Here is a 21,126-nt window from a genome sequence, read left to right as displayed (position 1 = left end):
GTAACTGTTGCATTCTGTCATTGTTGCCACATCAGGACCCCTATCTGGTACTGGTAACTGTTGCATTCTGTCATTGTTGCCACATCAGGACCCCTACCTGGTACTGGTAACTGTTGCATTCTGTCATTGTTGCCACATCAGGACCCCTATCTGGTACTGTTAACTGTTGCATTCTGTCATTGTTGCCACATCAGGACCCCTATCTGGTACTGGTAACTGTTGCATTCTGTCATTGTTGCCACATCAGGACCCCTATCTGGTACTGGTAACTTGATGAGCCTCGCTCTGGGAAAATGGGGCTTAATGCGTGTACATAGTGTCTGCCCAGATGAGCCTGTGCAGTCACCACAGGCTAATCAGGGAAGACACTTTAAGCTTATAAGGAAATTTGTTGTTAAGGCAGTCTCTCCTTAACGAAAATGAATTAAAATGGTAAATGTCCTCCCTGATTAGCCTGTGCAAAAATCACAGGCTAATCTGGGAGGAAATTTTACACTAATGCATTAAGCCCAATTTTCCCAGAACAAGTCCAAATGTAGTTTAGCCCAGCATATGTCAGTATCTATACTTCTTGTTGTACACTTGTATATATGTTTGTGTCATAAAATGTCAGTGAATTTTCACTAATTGTTGTCTGTAAAAGATGGTTGTTTTATCAAATTTTATTTAGCAGAACTATCAATAAATTATTTACTGTTTTGTCTTTTATTAAAATCATATTTAAATAGCACAAAAAAGACAAATTTACTTTATCACTTGTAAAAGCAGTGCACATAGCTCCTAGCCTAATACACAAACAGTGAAATGCTATTGTGTCTGATATAGTAATGAGCTACTGTGTCTGATATAGTAATGAGCTACTGTGTCTGATATAGTAATGAGCTATTGTGTCTGATATAGTAATGAGCTATTGTGTCTGATACAGTAATGAGCTATTGTGTCTGATATAGTAATGAGCTATTGTGTCTGATATAGTGTTGAGCTATTGTGTCTGATATAGTAATGAGCTATTGTGTCTGATATAGTAATGAGCTATTGTGTCTGATATAGTAATGAGCTATTGTGTCTGATATAGTAATGAGCTATTGTGTCTGATATAGTAATGAGCTATTGTGTCTGATATAGTAATGAGCTATTGTGTCTGATATAGTAATGAGCTATTGTGTCTGATATAGTAATGAGCTATTGTGTCTGATACAGTAATGAGCTATTGTGTCTGATATAGTAATGAGCTATTGTGTCTGATATAGTAATGAGCTATTGTGTCTGATATAGTAATGAGCTATTGTGTCTGATATAGTAATGAGCTATTGTGTCTGATATAGAAATGAGCTATTGTGTCTGATATAGTAATGAGCTATTGTGTCTGATATAGTAATGAGCTATTATGTCTGATATAGTAATGAGCTATTGTGTCTGATATAGTAATGAGCTATTGTGTCTGATATAGTAATGAGCTATTGTGTCTGATATAGTTATGAGCTATTGTGTCTGATATAGTAATGAGCTATTGTGTCTGATATAGTAATGAGCTATTGTGTCTGATATAGTAATGAGCTATTGTGTCTGATATAGTAATGAGATATTGTGTCTGATATAGTAATGAGCTATTGTGTCTGATATAGTAATGAGCTATTGTGTCTGATATAGTAATGAGCTATTGTGTCTGATATAGTAATGAGCTGTTGTGTCTGATATAGTAATGAGCTATTGTGTCTGATATAGTAATGAGCTTTTGTGTCTGATATAGTAATGAGCTATTGTGTCTGATATAGTAATGAGCTATTGTGTCTGATATAGTAATGAGCTATTGTGTCTGATATAGTAATGAGCTATTGTGTCTGATATAGTGTTGAGCTATTGTGTCTGATATAGTAATGACCTATTGTATCTGATATAGTAATGAGCTATTGTGTCTGATATAGTAATGAGCTATTGTGTCTGATATAGTAATGAGCTATTGTGTCTGATATACTAATGAGCTATTGTGTCTGATATAGTAATGAGCTATTGTGTCTGATATAGTAATGAGCTACGCTCTGAATAAACAGGGTTTAATGCATTTGCATAAAGTGTTGTCCCAGATTGGCCTTGTCAGTCTGCACAGGGTAATCAGGGACGACATTTTCCACTTTTTGGAATTTTTCATTTGATTGACGTCTGTTCCAAACAAAAAACTAGTTAAGCCAGAAAGTGTTGTCCCTAATAAGCATGTGCACAGGCTAATCTTGGACCACACTTTAAGCACATGCCTGTAGCTCAGTTTTTTCCAGATTGAAGCTCACACTTTAAGCACATGCCTGTAGCTCAGTTTTTCCAGATTGAAGCTCAAATTTTAAACAGATAAAGCAGTTTTGCACTGAATTATTGCAAGCTTATTGCAGGCTCTATTCATGTCATCGTACTTGTTTTCACACTTAACTCCCTCATTCTGGATCTTTGGTTGCACGGGGCGTGTCGTGTGTGTTGCAGCGTATGTCGAACGTCGAGTTGTCACGACGCATGGCCACGGGAACACTGCACAGTAGCATCGTAGCCGCACAAACCATCACCAAGCTCTCTAGCGATCCCATGACCGCCATCAAACAGGCGCAAGTAAGAAATGGAGAACGCTTCAGATGGTTAAACTCTTTCTCTCTCAGAAGCCAAGTGAAAATGGCTATATGCAACCAGCATAAAATCATAACAGCCTCGAATTACTCACAGTCTGTTCAGGTTTTATGCTGTTTGCTGCTCATCAGTATCTAAGGGTTCAGAATGAAGCCTTTAAAACTTGAAACTATTAAGAAAGGTCTTTATTAAGTCACGACAAAGTAAAATGGTTTCCTTATGATAATTCAAGAATGCTTAGGCCCAGGATCATGAAACTTGATAGGTACATTGATCATGACTGGCAAGTGACCCCTATTGATTTTCAGGTCACTAGGTCAAAGGTCAAGATCACAGTGACTCAAAACAGTAAAATGGTTTCCGGATGATAACTCAAGAATGCTTACGCCTAGGATCTTGAAACTTCATAGGTATATCGATCATGACTGGCAGATGACCCCTTTTGATTTTCAGGTCACTAGGTCAAAAGTCAAGGTCACAGTGACACGAAACAGTAAAATGGTTTCCTGATGATAACTCAAGAATTATTAGGCCTATAATCATGAAACTTCATAGGTACATTGATCATGACTGGCAGATGACCCCTATTGATTTGCATATCACTAGGTCAAAGGTCAAAGGCACATTGACAAAAAACGTATTCACACAAAGGCTGCCACTACAACTGACAACCCATATGGGGGGCATGCATGTTTTACAAACAGCCCTTGTTTTGGTACAAAGAAAGGTTAACATTTTGCACGCAACATTTAATGTACATCTATGCTAGCACACTTACCAGGTTAGTGATGGATACATATGAGTTTATTCCACAAGAAACAGTTGAACTGAACCACCAGTGCCTCAATTATTCTCTCATTATTTTGCAAAGAATTCAACATGAAACAGTGGAAAACATGCTTAACATCGATTGATTTCATGAACATAAACAAAATAATGTCATTATACTGCTGACATACATTTCGTTTATGCATTTTTTTATTTATTTTTTTTTCACTGCACATCTGAAGATGGAATAAATATTAGTTTTTTGTTGTTTTTTTCACTGAACATTTAAAGTTGGAACAAATATTTGTTTTTTGTTGTTTTTTTCACTGAACATTTAAAGATGGAACAAATATTTGTTTTGTGTTATTTTTTTCACTGCACATTTAAAGATGGAACAAATATTTGTTTTTTGTTGTTTTTTTCACTGCACATTTAAAGATGGAACAAATATTTGTTTTTTGTTGTTTTTTTTCACTGCACATTTAAAGATGGAACAAATATTTGTTTTTTGTTTTTTTTTTCACTGCACATTTAAAGATGGAACAAATATTTGTTTTTTGTTGTTTTTTTCACTGCACATTTAAAGATGGAACAAATGTTTGAAGCTAAAAATTGATATGATAATTCTGTAACGTGTCACATGACCATGTTAAAGGAGAGACGTCCCCAGGGTCAGACGTACACCATTGAGGTGGACTCACACCAATACAAGCTCCCTGAGAAACTCTACATCCCTCCGTCTGGGGACCGCAGTCGCAGTGCTCCTGTAGGCAAGAACGTCTACGTTGGTAGGTGAACTCTGACCTGTATCTGTGGTAAACAGAACATGTATTTAGAGAATACATAATTAGTGTTGAATTCATGTAAGTTTATGCGCAAGGCTTAAACAACTTAAGCCAAGAGTCTTTAACAAAATAAAATGGCATACAAAAACATGACAACTTGGTTTAAATATTTAACATTAACAAAAACATGACAACTGGATTATTCAACATTAACAAAAACATGACAACTGGATTATTCAACATTAACAAAAACATGACAACTGGATTATTCAAAATTAACAAAAACATGACAACTGGATTATTTAACATTAACAAAAACATGACAACTTGATTATTTTAGCATCCCCGAACCGTCACGGTCGTCTGGACATTCCCGTGCGGTTCCTGGCGGAGGAGCCCGGTCACTACCCGTGTCAGATCATCCTGCGAGGACCGGACGACGTGCGAGTCTTCCGTATCGAGTGCACCGTCAACCCGGAGGGCAGCACCGCCGAGCTGGCGTTCTCAGCACCTGTGCACCAGAATGTCACACAGGAAATACCTCTAGTATGTATGGGGTTGTAGTTGTTGTTGAAATTATTGTTAATGATGCCCATTTCGTTTTAAAATAAATGCATATATTTATAAGCTTATTTCAATGGTATTTAAATCTAGTGTCACACCAACAAACTGTTTGTAAAAATAAAACACTTTTTGTGAAAAGGAGACATTGCCTTGCTTTGTGATTATGAAATATCAAACTAAAACAGTCTAACAAAACATAATTCTCACATATGTCCAACATATGAACTTTGATTTTTATAGGCAAAGATATAAAGAAAGGTGAAATTAAAGACTATTCACATTCACAGAGGCTGTAGTAGTGCTCTCTTTTTCTCAGACTCCACATATTACTTACCTGGTAGATACAAATCAATCTGAGATTGAATTCAACAATTAAGGGTTTACATTTGAACAGCACATTATTGCACTAAATAACTTATCAACTTGAATCGTCGGAGAAATAACTTTGGAACAAATGAGCCGCATTCTTGGAAGACTGGGCTTAATACATGTGCCTTAAGTGTCATCTCAAATTAGCCTGTGGATTCAGCACAGGCTAATCATGGACAACACTGCCCTCTTAGTGGAATTTGTCATTTATTAAAGAAATTCTTTTCTTAACGAAAATCCAGTCTAGTCGGAAAGTGTTGTGCCGGATTAGCCTGTAAGGACTGCACAGGCTAATCTGGGATGACACTTTACGCACATGCATCTATGATTTCCAGGTAAACATGACAACCAGTGACTGGCCCCTGAAGGCTACCATCACAGGTACAGGGTTCCACGGGCCCCGCTCCATCCTGGCCAAGGCCTTCCAAACCACAAAGTATCCGCTCGTGTTCCGACCTCAGAACGAGATTCCTGTTAATGTATGTTGTAGCGGGCTTTCATATGCTTCTCTCTTCTTAGCAATTATTTATGTTTGTGTTGACTTATCCTTGAAATGTTGGTACTATTTAATAGTATGTTGGTTAACTATTTATTATTAGTATTGACAATTAGCTTGTCAAATTGCCAACAGGCGTATTATTATTATTTTTTTTATTTATAACAAAAATGTTTTTTAGAAAATGTGGCAATTTTGATGCCTACTATAATAAATATGTATTCTCAGTTGATGTTATAATGTGTATACAACATTGTTATCACTTACATAATCACTGAAGTCATTGTGCACAATCCAAGACCATCTGCACACACACTTCATGCTTCTCTCCTCTGCACAGGGCAAGCTGGTGTTGTTGAACACCGAGGATGGCACAGAACACGTGTTCCAGCTCAGTGGGACGGCAGAGAAACCCCTCGCCCTTGAACACATCGTGCTCAAGTCACAGGTCCACAAAGCGTGAGTAGCACACTATAAACCTGTCTTGGAATGCATACAAACATTATTATCACTACCAGATATTTGTCTACAGTTTTATGTGTTAATTAAGCTAAGCCAACACATTCAATAAACCTGAGATCTTCAAATTGTTTTAATTGTAAGTTTGAGAAATTTATCCATTATGTATGAAATTACTAAAACTATCATTATTATTACATGTACTAAGATCTTTGTATGATCTGATTCAAAAAAGGCCTATTCTCGTCCATGTAAAACATTCTGTGTGCATACTATAAAATTATTTTAATGCACACCACCTGAATCTGTTTTCTTCAGTTTAACCTATGACCTGAAGATACCAAATGTGACGCACAAGAAGTTGTGCTACAGAGTGGAATCTGACCTCCCCATTGTCACGGGTGACCAATCAGTGACTGTGTTGGCTGGCAAGCAGGTCATGTATCGTATAAATATAGCGCCTGTGAGACGTGGGGTCTTCAATGGAGTCATAGCCTTCATCGCCGGCAAGAACCCTGTCGTGTAAGTTCAGTGTGGGTTGTTTGCTGGCAAGAACCCTGTCGTGTAAGTTCAGTGTGGTTTGTTTGGGGTTTATAATGAAAAATGTGTATTTGCTTTACAGTCCACTTTGATGCTTTTGCTATCGTTCCATTTTTTCAGTGCCATAATTTGTATTTTATGCTTTCCTGTTGTTGAAAACAAAATATCTGTCGTTTAAAGCTAGTCATTAACTATTTCAAACAGTGAGAAAAAAAGAGAAAATTATTGATAACTTTCTTTTTTACCATGAAATGACATTGTTGTATTGTTATTTAGACGTAATGACATTATTATTCCTGCAAAATTCTCAAGTTTAACATCTTTAAAGAAAAAAAAATGGAAAAGCATAAGAAAAGAAAATCTATTGGTTTGGTAGATTATCTTTTTTATCTACTCATTGTCATAAAACATAAATACTTTCACTTGTGGCTGTGACTCTCATGATAGTTATTTCTGTGATCACTTATGAATTAACCCTTTGCATGCTGGGAATTTGTCGTCTGCTAAAATGTCTTCTGCTGAATTTCTAGAATCAGCATTTTCTTGCATTTTTTTCAAAGAATACTATCAGAATAGCAAATTCTGATGTATGAGATACATACGGAATATTACGCTAGTCAATTGTTCCAAGAGTTTGTATAACTCGAGTGGCTTGTGTGATGACGCATCACACGAGAGGCGGAGCCTCGAGTGTGATGCGAAATAGCACAAGCCACGAGAGTTTGTTAAAAAACACCACATCCGACATGTCCTTACAGAGTTTAGATAAAACTATTGTGTTTTGTCACAGAAATGACGTCACACGATGTACTACATAATATATTTCGTAATATAAAATATTTCTATTTTTGGTGCGTGTAATGTGACATCATTAAATGGGTCGAAGTAGTCCGGCTAGTATGGTAATACGGAATTGGAAACAGCGAGTAGCTTAATACGGGATTTTTTATTTAAACGATTGATACAACCTGTATTTTGTTAAAAGCATTAAACAGGTATATAATAAAATGGTTTAACTCTTTCCCACTCAGATCCGAAGTGAAAATGTCTATTTTTGACTAGCATGAATCAAGAACAACCTATGAGTGACTCGGAGTCTAAGGTTTAATGCTGTTCGCTGCTCATCTGTATCTTAGGGTCTGAAATTAAGGCTTAACTATTTGAATCTAGTAAGAAAGGTTTAAATTTCAATGTGATTTTCTAAGGGACTATCTTCTAAAGGTGTATCTGAGTACTCATGATGTTTTTCACCACAGTGAGGTTGACAGTGACGGTGATGAGATGCCAGACGAGGACGATGAGACGCGTCAATTCTATGGTTACCGCGTCTGGTACTCTCTGGAGATCCATGTGAAACCAGGGGCGCCAGAACGCATCATCGAGGTGACATGCGCATGCCAGAAACGTCAGCTCCTGGAGGTGATTGTGCGTAACCCCACACAGGATGACATCACGTTGGAGGCAACCATCGAGGGACGCCACCTTGCGGGACCTTCGTCTATTACACTGCCAGCGGGCTCAAAGGATGTGTACACTCTGCAGTATGCCCCTGCTGTGATTGGTCAGACTAAAGGAAGGTGGGTGGAGTATTGTGTTAGGTGCTGGAATTATTGTTTGTTGTAAATATTGGCAATATGTTTGAAAATTTACACCCATTGTTATACTTTGAATATTTAACATCCATGGTTTGATCATTTTTGACTTATTCAGACTTTGTGTGTCAGCAAAACAAGCATAGTTATTTTTTATTTGAAGAATATTATTAGGACTTGTTTGGGGGGGGGGGGGATTCTTGGGAAGAACAAGAACTTTTGAGAACTAATATGATTTGAATGATTTTATAAAAAAAATATGTGTTGAATACCTAATATGATGAAATAGGACAAATTATACAGTTTCTATATAATATATAAAAAAGCTGCTTCACCCCCGGTTCTGACTGCCCTGTTATGATTTCAGTCTGATATTCTACCATGACCTGGTGGGTGAGTTCTGGTACATGCTGAAGCTGTCAGCTGAGTCTCCTTCCCAGACAACCCTTCCCCACCTGGAGTGTGAGCTCGGCAGGTACGTAGTCAGGATCTTTAAACTAGCCATTGTCAGTTAAACGTTGTTCTGGGAAAACTGGGCTTAATACATGTGCGTAAAAAGTTGTCCAAAGGAGGACCAGTTCTGCTTGTATGGTATTTGTTGTTTCATGGAAGTATCTTTTGAGCTAAATCCAGTTAAGGAGAAATTATCCCTGATTAGTCTGATAAGCCTGTGCAATTTATAAACCCTTTTAATTTCTCAAGTTATTACCCATTTTATTATGTTCAATTTATAAGGTAGTTTTCCAATTGAAATTTATTATGAATTTCTGTGTGATATTTCATCATGCTCCGAAGATTGTGAAACAAAATAACACTTTCTGCCTGCAGATGGACCAAACAGAACATCCACCTGGACAACCCGACAGATGAGACCCTGGAGCTGGTCCCCAGCCTGTCAAACACCAACAACTTCTCCCTTGAGAGGGACAACGAGCGGCCCCTTGTGCTGGCCCCACACTCCAAGATGGAGGTGCCCCTCCACTTTATGCCCTCCACCCTTGGAGAGGGGGACCACTTCGCCAAGATCACCTTCCTTAGTGAACAGGTACGTTTTATTGTAAAAATGAACCGTGTTCTTGGAAATAAGATATAATATTTATTATAAAATAACTTACTAGTTTTTTAAAACACTGTAGAAACATTTTAGCCGTATTTTTGGAGAAAAGGTTTAATGCTTATATATGGAGTGTTTTCCAGGATTAGCCTGTGAAGAATTCACAGGCTAGTCTGGGACAACACTTTATGCACATGCATTAGGCATCAATTTCACAGTGTAGGGCTTAAAGTTCTATTACAGTGTTTGACAAAACTTGTATGTAATTATGTGATAAATATTATATTTGTATGCTTCAGAGAAGTCTGTATGGAAACCTTGAGTTTGTTAAAAGGTCAAGGTCAATAATGTTGCTTATATCTTTAAAACAATATTATGTATTTTGTTATTCCTTAAATGATGATAAATTATGAAATGCAGATCTTACAAGATCTGGTTTATATTTGGCTATATGATTAATTGTTTGTTTCAAACCATTAACTCAGTGTATTGACCAGAATAATGATGTATCTCATTGAAGTAATTGTTATACATTGTACCCCCAGAAGGGTTGCATATAGCAGTTACACTGTCAGTCCATCGGTTTGAAATTTTCTGATTCCTAAGTATATTTCCTAGAGGCTTTCACATATTTACCTGAGTTTTGGTGTGTGAGTCTACCTGCATAACTAACAGATCAAGTCTGAGTTTTGTTCCGGTCCATTGATTGTTTTGCAAAGTAATTGGCTTTGGACTTAATATTTTTCTGCTGCTGTGCGGCTTCAAAGTTCAGTAGGGGTTTCACAAACACAGCTCTTGTTTTAATTCTGAAATTATATGCTATTTGTGTTCTCCATTAAAAAATAAAACCATGTTTCATTTATCCATCCACTATATAACCCCCAATGATACTGTATGTTGTTTTGTTCCCAGCTTGGAGAGTGGGTGTTTGTGTATACCCCCACTTCTACTGTATGTTCTTTTGTTCCCAGCTTGGAGAGTGGGTGTTTGTGGCGTCAGGTACCGGCCTGCTGCCCCAGACCCAGGACCCAGTGAGTGTGTTCACGGTGGCAGGCTCCAACACGACCCTCATCATCCCCTTCAGGAACCCCATGGACAGCCCTGTACTCTGTGAGGTCATGCTTAGAGGTGAGTGGTAGATTTCAGCTGGACAGCCCCTTACTCTGTGAGGTCATGCTTAGAGGTGAGTGCAGGAACCCCATGGACAGCCCCATACTCTGTGAGGTCATGCTTAGAGGTGAGTGGTAGATTTCAGGAACCCCATGGACAGCCCCGTACTCTGTGAGGTCATGCTTAGAGGTGAGTGGTAGACAGGAACTCCATGGACAGCCCCGTACTCTGTGAGGTCATGCTTAGAGGTGAGTGGTAGATTTCAGGAACCCCATGGACAGCCCCGTACTCTTTGAGGTCATGCTTAGAGGTGAGTGATAGATACCCCATGGACAGCCCCGTACTCTGTAAGGTCATGCTTAGAGGTGAGTGGTAGATTTCAGGAACCCCATGGACAGCCCCATACTCTGTGAGGTCATGCTTAGAGGTGAGTGGTAGATTTCAGGAACCCCATGGACAGCCCCGTACTCTGTGAGGTCATGCTTAGAGGTGAGTGGTAGACAGGAACCCCATGGACAGCCCCGTACTCTGTGAGGTCATGCTTAGAGGTGAGTGGTAGATTTCAGGAACCCCATGGACAGCCCCATACTCTGTGAGGTCATGCTTAGAGGTGAGTGGTAGATTTCAGGAACCCCATGGACAGCCCCGTACTCTGTGAGGTCATGCTTAGAGGTGAGTGGTATACAGGAACCCCATGGACAGCCCCGTACTCTGTGAGGTCATGCTTAGAGGTGAGTGGTAGATTTCAGGAACCCCATGGACAGCCCCATACTCTGTGAGGTCATGCTTAGAGGTGAGTGGTAGATTTCAGGAACCCCATGGACAGCCCCGTACTCTGTGAGGTCATGCTTAGAGGTGAGTGGTAGACAGGAACCCCATGGACAGCCCCGTACTCTGTGAGGTCATGCTTAGAGGTGAGTGGTAGATTTCAGGAACCCCATGGACAGCCCCATACTCTGTGAGGTCATGCTTAGAGGTGAGTGGTAGATTTCAGGAACCCCATGGACAGCCCCGTACTCTGTGAGGTCATGCTTAGAGGTGAGTGGTAGATTTCAGCATCATTCTGGGAAAACTTGGCTTTATGCATGTGCGTTAAATGTAGTCCCAGATTAGCCTGTGAAGTCTGCTCAGGCTAATGCGTGACGATACTTTATGCTTAAACTTATTTTTTATTTATTATAAACTTTATTTAAACAAAAATTCCATTAATGCAGAAAGTGTCGCCCCTAATTAGCTTCTTGACTAACAATCTCCACTACAAACTTGTTGTTGTTGTTACCTGTAGACAAGAACACCACCCTGGAGGAGGTGATGAACGGTGTGACGGACGCAGACACTGAATCCCCGTTCTGCCTGTTGCTCAAACGCAAGGCTGGGATCCGTGTGGGCCCCAAGTCAACACTGGACATCCCTGTGTGCTTTGCACCAACTGAGATGAAGATGTTTGAGGCGGTGTGCACGGTGGTTGTGACACGGGAGGACGGGGGCCGGTGGGCGTACGCTCCCAGGGACAGCCAGGGGTAGGTAGCAATGTTATATGAGCCTTGGTCTGGGAAACCTGGTTAAATGCATGTGTTTAAAGTGTCATACCAGATTAGCCTGCGCAGTTTGCACAGGCTAATCAGGGAAGACACTTTCCGCTTTTATGGAATTTTCCGTTAATAGGAAGTCTCTTCTAAACAAAAATCCAGTTTAGGTGTAAAATGTTGTCCCTGATTAGCCTGTGCGGACTACTCACACTTATCTGGGACGACACTTTACGCACTTGGCTTATATAAGCTTGGTTTTCTTAAAACTTGTATCAGTCAAGTTGGTTGTGTAAAGTTGTGTGAAATGTTACCTTACTCAACCAGCGTGACTAATGCAAGTTCTCAAAACATTTAATTTATTATGTAACAGTTTGAACTTATTATTTCTATCCACCCCAAGAAAATCATGGTCTATTTTTATGTCTGGTAAACAATGTTTTTAGCAGAATGACAATAGGATTTAAGTGGCTTAAAAATCTGTTGTGACATAGAAAGAAGTTCAGCCACTCACATTATTCTGAAATAGAAAACACTAGTAGCCAATATGGTTTTTCATATTGTATAATTGAATAGAATTTATATTGGTTGCAAAATTAAGATAACAGTGGGTGTATGATAAAAAGATAAACTATGGTCTCTCGTTCAAATGCAAAATCTTACAGGAGTTAACAGGGAATGAGTTTTACACTTGTTACAATCCTATTGCCTATTCCAGATACCAGCTGTCCCGTACAGGCAGTGAAGGGATCCGAGAGGTCCGCTGGGTGTTCCCCATACAGGGCATCCCCGAGTCCCAACCAATCAAGGAGTCCTATGGTGCGGTCATCGAGTGCCAGGCCCGAGACCGCCTAGAGGAGAGGCTAGAGGTCACGCTGGCAGGGGTTGCCCCGGTGACCTCGCGGCCCATGAAGTCTATCTACGCGAGATCTGTCACACCAAAGAATGAGTCGCCAAAACTTCCTGATGGAATCGTGGTTGGAGAAAGTAGGCACCAGTTTCATGTGACATATTTAGTTTATATTTTACATTTATTATTTTTTATGCCCCCAAAGGAGGACATATAGTGATCGGACTGTCCGTCCATCTGTCCGTCCGTATGTCCGTCACACTTTGCGTTTAGGTTTCGAAAAATGCTTATAACTTCTATGTCGCTTCAGATAGCAATTTCATATTTGGCATGCATGTGTATATGGACAAGGTCTTTCCTTACGCACACAAATTTTGACCCCTGTGACCTTGACCTTGAACTTAGGGTCCGCGTTTAGGTTTTGAAATCTGCGTTTAGGTTTTAAAAAAATCTCATAACTTCTATCAAGCGTTTATAGGGGGCATAAGTCATCCTATGGTGACAGCTTTTTTTTTTTTTTATGTGCATGTGATATTAAGTTTATTATTCATAGCAAGTAAATAACTGGTATCCATAGTTTTAATTAATTTAACATCAAGCAGGAAATAATATTCCAATTATTTCAGACCTGACCAGTTTTTGTTATAAATATTTTTAAATTCTTCTCCAACTTTTTATACAAAATATTCATTACTTCAAAGTGCAACAACATGCTCACATGTGTAAACTAATTTTAAATTTAGACATGTTTTATCAGGTCGCAGTGACTTAATTTAAGTAAACTAGTATTTTAAGATGAATAATTGATCAAAAAGGGGGATGACAACACTTGACACACATGCAGAATGCAGCAGTTTTTCATGTGCAGTCCTCACAGGCTAATCAAGGTCAACACTTTCTGTCTACACTGAATGTTTATTTATAAGAGACCTTCTTTAAATGCAAAATTCACATGCATTAACCCTTTCCCACTCAGAGGCAAAGTGAAAATTGCTATATGCAAACAGCATAAAGCCACAACAGCCTGCGAGTAACTAGCAGTCTGTTCAGGTTTTTGCTGTTTGCTGTTTGCTGCTCATCAGTATCTAAGGGTTGGAAATGAATCCTTTAAAACTTGACTAACTGAATAAGAAAGGTCTTCAATTAAATATAACTTTCTAAGAGACTACAAACATGTCAAAATACGTATATAAGTGGGAAAGGGGTAAGCCCTGTTTTCTTATAGCAAGACTCATTCTATTTGTGTCTTGTCCAGCTCTGGCGACAGCTGAGGAGTTCATGTCTGACCTCACGTACAAGTTCAGCGGCGTCCGGGAGGACCTACTGAACTGGATTAATGCATGTCCGTAAACTATCCTCCCAGATTAGCCTATGCAGGCACAGGCTAATCAAAAGTCCCCCATTAATTTATTGATTCAGCATTCTATTCCTATCTTGTCCAGCCCTGGCCACAGCTGAAGAGTTCCTCTATGACCTGGCGTACAAGGACAGCAACGCCCGGGAGGACCTCCAGAACTGTGTGGCTCTCAAGCTGGTACGCCAGCACCGAGACTCCACCTCGGGACTCGTGGTCCTGGTCTTCAACGTCATCTTCAACCCCTTTAGGACCATGGAGTAAGTGGGTGTACATGTGTAAAATGGGTGTACTTGATTGAATGGTACAGGCTGCATCAGGCTGCATTCAAATTGTACGGTAGATTTAAGTACAGATTGAGTCTCACATTGATAAGTTTAAAAACAAACGGCTTGCATATATAGTAGAAAACATGTATTATTGTCCTTAAAAATAGCTTTTATCAAAATCACTGTGTTCAACTGTATTTTCTGTAATTCCTCACCAGATTCCTTCGTATCTAGTAAATTAAATTGTGTTGTGTACTAATGTCATGGGTCCTTCACAGAACATTTGAATTAAATTAGAGGGAATAAGCTCAACATGAACAAAACTGTAAATATTATCATATCTGATATTCAATTGATATGGCCTTGTGATTCAGCTTGTCATTCCAGTAATACCCTTTAATGAGACTTTCACATTTCCATTCTTGTGTTCATTCAGTCACGGTGTGACCCTGGAGGTGAAGGCGTCCCAGGGCGGGGTCTGGAAGTTCCCCATCAGGTTCCTGGCCCTGGAGCCGCCTGTGGACGACGTGCTGGATATCGAGGCCACGGGGCTCGACCAGGCCTCCTTCGTGGGCTTCAGGCTCACCAGTCAAACCAAGTAAGTCTTATTGGAACACATTAGAGTTGCGTTCTTTGAAAATGAGGCTTAATGCATGTGTCATCCCAGATTTGCATGTGCAGTCTGCACAGGCTAATAAGGGACAACACTTCTCTTAGCATAAGTCCAATTTAGGCGGAAAATGTCACTGATAAGCCTGTGCAGACTTCACAGGCTAACCTGGGACAACACTTTATGTGCATACATAAAGACCAGTTCTCCCAGAACGAGGCCCATTTTATTGATGTTAATGCTGTCCTAATATTTTCCTGAACACGTTGCTCTACCCATATTTGTTATTTTGATTGATAACTTTTTTAACACAAAACTAAACTTCACTTATAATTGTAAGAATACAGATACAATATTGGAAAGGTTAATTGTTCCTCGAAGCTTTTTATTAATTGTAAACAATTAAAATTCATAATTAATTCTGCTTAAAAGCATTACCTGTCCTTGATTCATAATGTCCACTAACTTCTTGTACACCAATGATTTAAGTAACTTACATTTGTTTTAGGTAAAAACAATTCAGCTGTAATATTCATCAACATATTGATAGATAACTGCATAATATGCATATGTCCTGTGTACAGGTATCCGATGGCGTACAGTGCATACTTCACTGCGGGTAGTGACCCTGAATTCTCCGTGGCCCCTGCTAGTGGGGAGTTACTTCCCTTGGGCAGCAGCGGCACGCTGATCCGCATAAGCTTCTGTCCGGCAGTGTACGGCAAGATCTACACAGGAAAACTGGTTGTCCAGGTAACCAATTGAGCTGCGTTCTGTGAACACAGGGCCTAATGCATGTGCCTAAAGTGTTGTCCCAGATGAGCCAGATGCAGTCTGGACAGGCTAATCAGGGGTGACACTTTCCTAATGCATGTGCCTAAAGTGTTTTCCCAGATGAGCCAGATGCAGTCTGTACCGGCTAATCAGGGATGACACTTTCCTAATGCATGTGCCTAAAGTGTTATCCCAGATGAGCCAGATGCAGTCTGTACAGGCTAATCAGGGATGACATTTTCCTAATGCATGTGCCTAAAGTGTTGTCCCAGATGAGCCAGATGCAGTCTGGACAGGCTAATCAGGGATGACACTTTCCTAATGCATGTGCCTAAAGTGTTGTCCCAGATGAGCCAGATGCAGTCTGGACAGGCTAATCAGGGATGACACTTTCCTAATGCATGTGCCTAAAGTGTTGTCCCAGATGAGCCAGATGCAGTCTGGACAGGCTAATCAGGGATGACACTTTCCTAATGCATGTGCCTAAAGTGTTGTCCCAGATGAGCCAGATGCAGTCTGGACAGGCTAATCAGGGATGACACTTTCCTAATGCATGTGCCTAAAGTGTTGTCCCAGATGAGCCAGATGCAGTCTGTACAGGCTAATCAGGGATGACATTTTCCTAATGCATGTGCCTAAAGTGTTGTCCCAGATGAGCCAGATGCAGTCTGGACAGGCTAATCAGGGATGACACTTTCCTAATGCATGTGCCTAAAGTGTTGTCCCAGATGAGCCAGATGCAGTCTGGACAGGCTAATCAGGGATGACACTTTCCTAATGCATGTGCCTAAAGTGTTGTCCCAGATGAGCCAGATGCAGTCTGGACAGGCTAATCAGGGATGACACTTTCCTAATGCATGTGCCTAAAGTGTTGTCCCAGATGAGCCAGATGCAGTCTGGACAGGCTAATCAGGGATGACACTTTCCTAATGCATGTGCCTAAAGTGTTGTCCCAGATGAGCCAGATGCAGTCTGGACAGGCTAACACTTTCCTTCTAGACTGGATTTTCTTTTAGAAGAAACTTCCTTTAAATGAAAATTAAATAAAAGCGGAAAGTGCCATCCTTGAATAGCTTGTACAGTCTGCGCAGGCTAATCTGGGATACTTCTTTACACACATGCATTAAGCTAAGTTTTCCCAGACGGAGGCCCGCTTCATGTTATAATTTGAAGTCAGAGGTGTTTACTGTGGAGCATGTTGGATGCGTTTTTGATACAATTTGTTGCTGCCTGCAGGGTTTAAATCAGGTCTGGGAGGAAATGATGCAAACATTGACTAATTTTTTTTTATATCTGGTTTGGAGAATGGTGAAAGAAATACTGTGGGATTAAATGTATCATGAATTTGCCATGAGTTTATAATAAATGTAAAAAAACAAAGTTTTGACCCTATATTTATTCAGATTTCCCCCAAATTTAATAGAAATTGGATAAAGTAGGACCAAAGATTAATGTTAAAGAAACAATGATTCAGCAATTCCTAATTAATTCAATTCTTGATGTTTTTTTTCAGAATGTTGCAATACTATATTCTTGTTATTGCAGTATTTATTGCTTCAGACGAATTCTGCAAAAGAGGTTTCCATCGTAAAATAAATCTGTTTCACTGCAAACTAGTTGTATTAAAAAAAAAATCATTCAACAAATGGGCCTTGCTCTGTAAAAAAGGGGGTTTAATGCATGTGCGTAAAGTGTCGTCCCAGATTGTGCTGTCTAATCAGGGACAACACTTTCGGCTTTTATGGTATTTTTTTGTTTAAAGAAAGTCTCGTTTAGGTGGAAAGTGTTGTCCCTGATTAGGGACAATCTGGGACGACCCTTAAGGCACATGCAGTAAACCCCTTTTTTACAGAGCACAGCCCAAATGTATGACTATTTTGTAATCTGACATACGTCCCATTCCCCATGCAGACCCCAGAGATGCAGTGGAGCTACAATGTGCGAGGAGTGTTGCCGGAATATGCCCCACCCCGGGGAATCTCCTCCCGCCCTATGAAGGGACCCCACCCCGACCCCCGGATGAGAAGGGAGAGAACCAACTACATACTGGACAATATCAGGCTCAAGACCACAGCAGTCAGCTCTCCTATTAAAGGGGCTCCCATTTTGCACAGGGTGAAAATGGCGTGAGGCGAATAAATGACTTTTGTAAAAAAATGAGAACAGCTGTTTCACTGCGTTTTGTTTGAAGTATATTTATATGGCATAGTATTATGTAACCATGCATTTGAAACCTGTGATTAAAATGTTTTTTTTTTATGTATTTAATATTTTTGTTTGTTGAATTTTAAATGATGCTATTATTTGGTTATGAATAATATATTTGTCATTAAATTCAATAATTATAATATTAAAATTAAATCCATTCAGATACTTTATGTTATTGTGCTGTCTTTTGGAAAAAAAATGAATGTGATGAGAGAACGTTTTGATGAAAGAAAAAGCATAACCATTTTATGAAATGTCAAAATATGAATGTATTAACTATTTAGCTCTTTTCGGATCATTGAAAGCCAAAAGTATGCATTGCAATCTGTGAAGCTTGTGTTATTGAATGCGCAAAATGAGCCGTTCTGTGTATTAGCGTGCAAGGTTTGTGTGAAGTAGGGAAAGGTTCTTACACTTTGGTACAAGATTGTAATTTTAAGCAGATTGCCGTAAAATTGATATTTAGATTGTGTGAGAATTTGTTGTTTGTCAGTAAAGGGCCCACCATGCCATGATACCAAATATTTTTTCCTAAAGACAACCCAATGTCAACAACAATGGCAACTCTGCTTCAGTGATAGAAATCTATGAAGTGACACAAATTATGATGATAAGTGTAACATTTGCTTGGATTGGTTGGTTTTCTATTTACTTGGGTGTTAAAATAACAACTTGGATACCATGTGTATTTTTATGTATGTTTGTTATTATGTGCTGTTATTGTTTAACAGTATTTTATCAGTCTGTGATACATAGTGTGACTTCTGCAACATGTATATTTTATGTATTGACATACCTATTATTTGTTACTTTGGTATGAACAAATTTACGTATTCATTTATTTAAAGCACTCTTTGTTTCTACTTCTATTACATGACATTGTGTTTGGAAACAGATGCTATCAGAAATACAAATAAGCCGCACTCTGTGAACATCAGACGTAATGCATGTTTGTAAAGTATCATCCATAGAAGCTAAAAGTGTTGTTTGAACTAAGCCCGTGCAGACTGCACAGGCTAATCTTCAAGGATACTTCACCCATATGCATTAATCCCGGGTTTTCCCAGAGATGGCTCAAATGCTTACTAAACTGTTGTATATTTTTTATAAAAGGTGTTTACTTTGAACGTGTATAGCTGTTGTGGGGTTCTTTTCTGAAAAGTTTCTTCTGTGCAAAACATTACTAGAAAATGACTTGTACTTTAAAAATAAACATTTATTGACACACCATTGTTTTTTATGACTAATACCATCCTTGTCTATAGTCCTTGGTTAAAACCAATCAACAAAAGATGTCTTGATAATTCTGTTTTCAAATAATTGTAATACATTATTATCACAATTCTTTGTACAGGTTTTATACAGTTTGTCAATGTACTTGTGTACTTTAATAAGGACGCAATAACTCCTTCCTTTATGGAAAACAGTGTGTGTTACTCTTTATTATATGTCTGTTTTCTACCAACAATGACTGTTATTCAAGATGCCATCATTAGAAGCTGTGTTTACTAATGGCATCATCAGTTTCTGCATATCGCTTATAATAGAAAAACTGAGATGTCAATACAAACATTCGGCTGACTTGAGAACTTTCATGTCAGTTGGCAAAAAGAATATTTGACATGACATCAATTGTTGATGACATGTTATTTTAATGTGGAAAAGATATACTGTACATCTATAATAAATGTAATGTAACACTTGTTCAAAGCTCTTATGTTTTTTGTATCAGCATTGTTTGTTGTGTCAAGTCACATGGCGCTAAAGACATGCAGTAAAAATACAACCAACTCGACTCATTAAAGTTCTTAAGACACCACATTAGCATAAACTTCATTGAATTCTTCTGATCTATTGTAAATGCATCATACCACCCCGGGGACCGTTTCAACAAACATCGTAGTACACATTTACGATACGATACATTTTTCGAAGATACGTAATTGCTCAAGTCCATATCATACAATTATATATTTTAAGTACTTCATTAATTACATTGGCATCTCAAGCGCCGTATATATTTGACAAGCATGGCGAGCTAGTTCGTCTACTTATTAAGATTACAAATTTCTCTCGTACATTAAAATTGTCGTATGAACGGCCCCCTGGTACTGGAGGTTTCATTCCTGGTAACAGGATCAAAGAGTCGGGCAAACAACCCAAGTCATCAAATCTGATCAGTCAATCCATTCTGACATTAAATATTTAAACATGAGAATCGTTATTTTTTTCTGATCCAAAAAAACAATTATGATTATTTGGCCCAAATAATTGTTGTGAATCATGTGATTTTATTGTGTTTTAAATAATTACATTGTACATGTAAAAATAGCTTATAACATTAAAATTATATTATATATTGTAGACTGTCAGCTATAATACTGACACCGCAGGAACCACATTTTTTTATTTAATCTCATATTTAAGGTTTCATGTGCTTGTTTGGCAGGAATCGAGACTATATATACTGTTGTGATTGTTTGACACAAGTTTATGTTTGGTTCTATACAGATAAACGTTGGAAAACCATTAAAAACATTTGCCACAATAATCAACCAAAAATGAAAGTCCTATTCTGTTATTTTCACGAGTTTTTCGCCATTTTATACCCTTTATTACTAGAGATAAAGAAGAGATATCAAGCCAATATTTAACTAAATAAACTCATCACTTTCTGACTGATATTGCTGGAAAGTGAGCAGCATTTAAAACTTAAACAAAAGTAACAAGAAACCGTCGGAGACGGGTGATGCTCCCCAAAGTTTTTGAGGTCACAGTAGTTGGGGGGACAATATTTTTTTTATAGAAAATTTCAAAGGGCCATAACTCTGTGAAAAATCATCCGACCAGAACCCGCTGATAATATGCACATCTCCTCTTGGTAGTTAAGCTTCCCATAAAGTTTCATTGAATTCCAGTCATTAGTTGCTGAGAAATAGCCCGGACAAGAATTGCACTATATGTACAGTTAATGGAAAATTTCAAAGGGCCATAACTCTGTGAAAAATCATCCGACCAGAACCCACTGATAATATGCACATCTCCTCTTGGTAGTGAAGCTTTCCATAAAGTTTCATTGAATTCCGGTCATTAGTTGCCGAGAAATAGCCCGGACAAGAATTGCACTATATGTACAGTTAATGGAAAATTTCAAAGGGCCATAACTCTCAGGGCTCGCGCTGTCGTTC

The 21,126-nt window shown here is 38.8% G+C and overlaps 1 protein-coding gene across 6 annotated transcripts in view; it reads left to right on the top strand.

The window, feature by feature from the left end:
- The window catches only part of LOC127851145 (cilia- and flagella-associated protein 47-like), a 68,375-nt gene extending 48,734 nt beyond the window's left edge, over positions 1–19,641 (top strand). For all 6 annotated transcript variants that reach the window (XM_052384729.1, XM_052384725.1, XM_052384728.1 and 3 more), the window contains 16 exons: positions 2,473–2,595; positions 4,034–4,166; positions 4,504–4,709; positions 5,432–5,575; positions 5,933–6,051; positions 6,370–6,573; positions 7,848–8,168; positions 8,551–8,658; positions 9,012–9,228; positions 10,209–10,365; positions 11,633–11,867; positions 12,592–12,860; positions 14,166–14,337; positions 14,783–14,944; positions 15,541–15,709; positions 17,642–19,641. In XM_052384729.1, coding sequence (XP_052240689.1) covers positions 2,473–2,595; positions 4,034–4,166; positions 4,504–4,709; positions 5,432–5,575; positions 5,933–6,051; positions 6,370–6,573; positions 7,848–8,168; positions 8,551–8,658; positions 9,012–9,228; positions 10,209–10,365; positions 11,633–11,867; positions 12,592–12,860; positions 14,166–14,337; positions 14,783–14,944; positions 15,541–15,709; positions 17,642–17,860 — 2,958 coding nt within the window. In that variant the 3' untranslated portion in view covers positions 17,861–19,641. The remainder of the gene's footprint in view (positions 1–2,472; positions 2,596–4,033; positions 4,167–4,503; positions 4,710–5,431; positions 5,576–5,932; positions 6,052–6,369; positions 6,574–7,847; positions 8,169–8,550; positions 8,659–9,011; positions 9,229–10,208; positions 10,366–11,632; positions 11,868–12,591; positions 12,861–14,165; positions 14,338–14,782; positions 14,945–15,540; positions 15,710–17,641) is intronic.
- Positions 19,642–21,126: the final 1,485 nt, after the last annotated feature.

Source organism: Dreissena polymorpha, chromosome 11, assembly GCF_020536995.1.
Source record: "Dreissena polymorpha isolate Duluth1 chromosome 11, UMN_Dpol_1.0, whole genome shotgun sequence".
In the NCBI taxonomy this organism is placed as follows: domain Eukaryota; kingdom Metazoa; phylum Mollusca; class Bivalvia; order Myida; family Dreissenidae; genus Dreissena; species Dreissena polymorpha.
The sequence above is the reverse complement of the archived record's forward strand: the minus strand, read 5'-3'. Positions and strand labels throughout refer to the sequence as shown.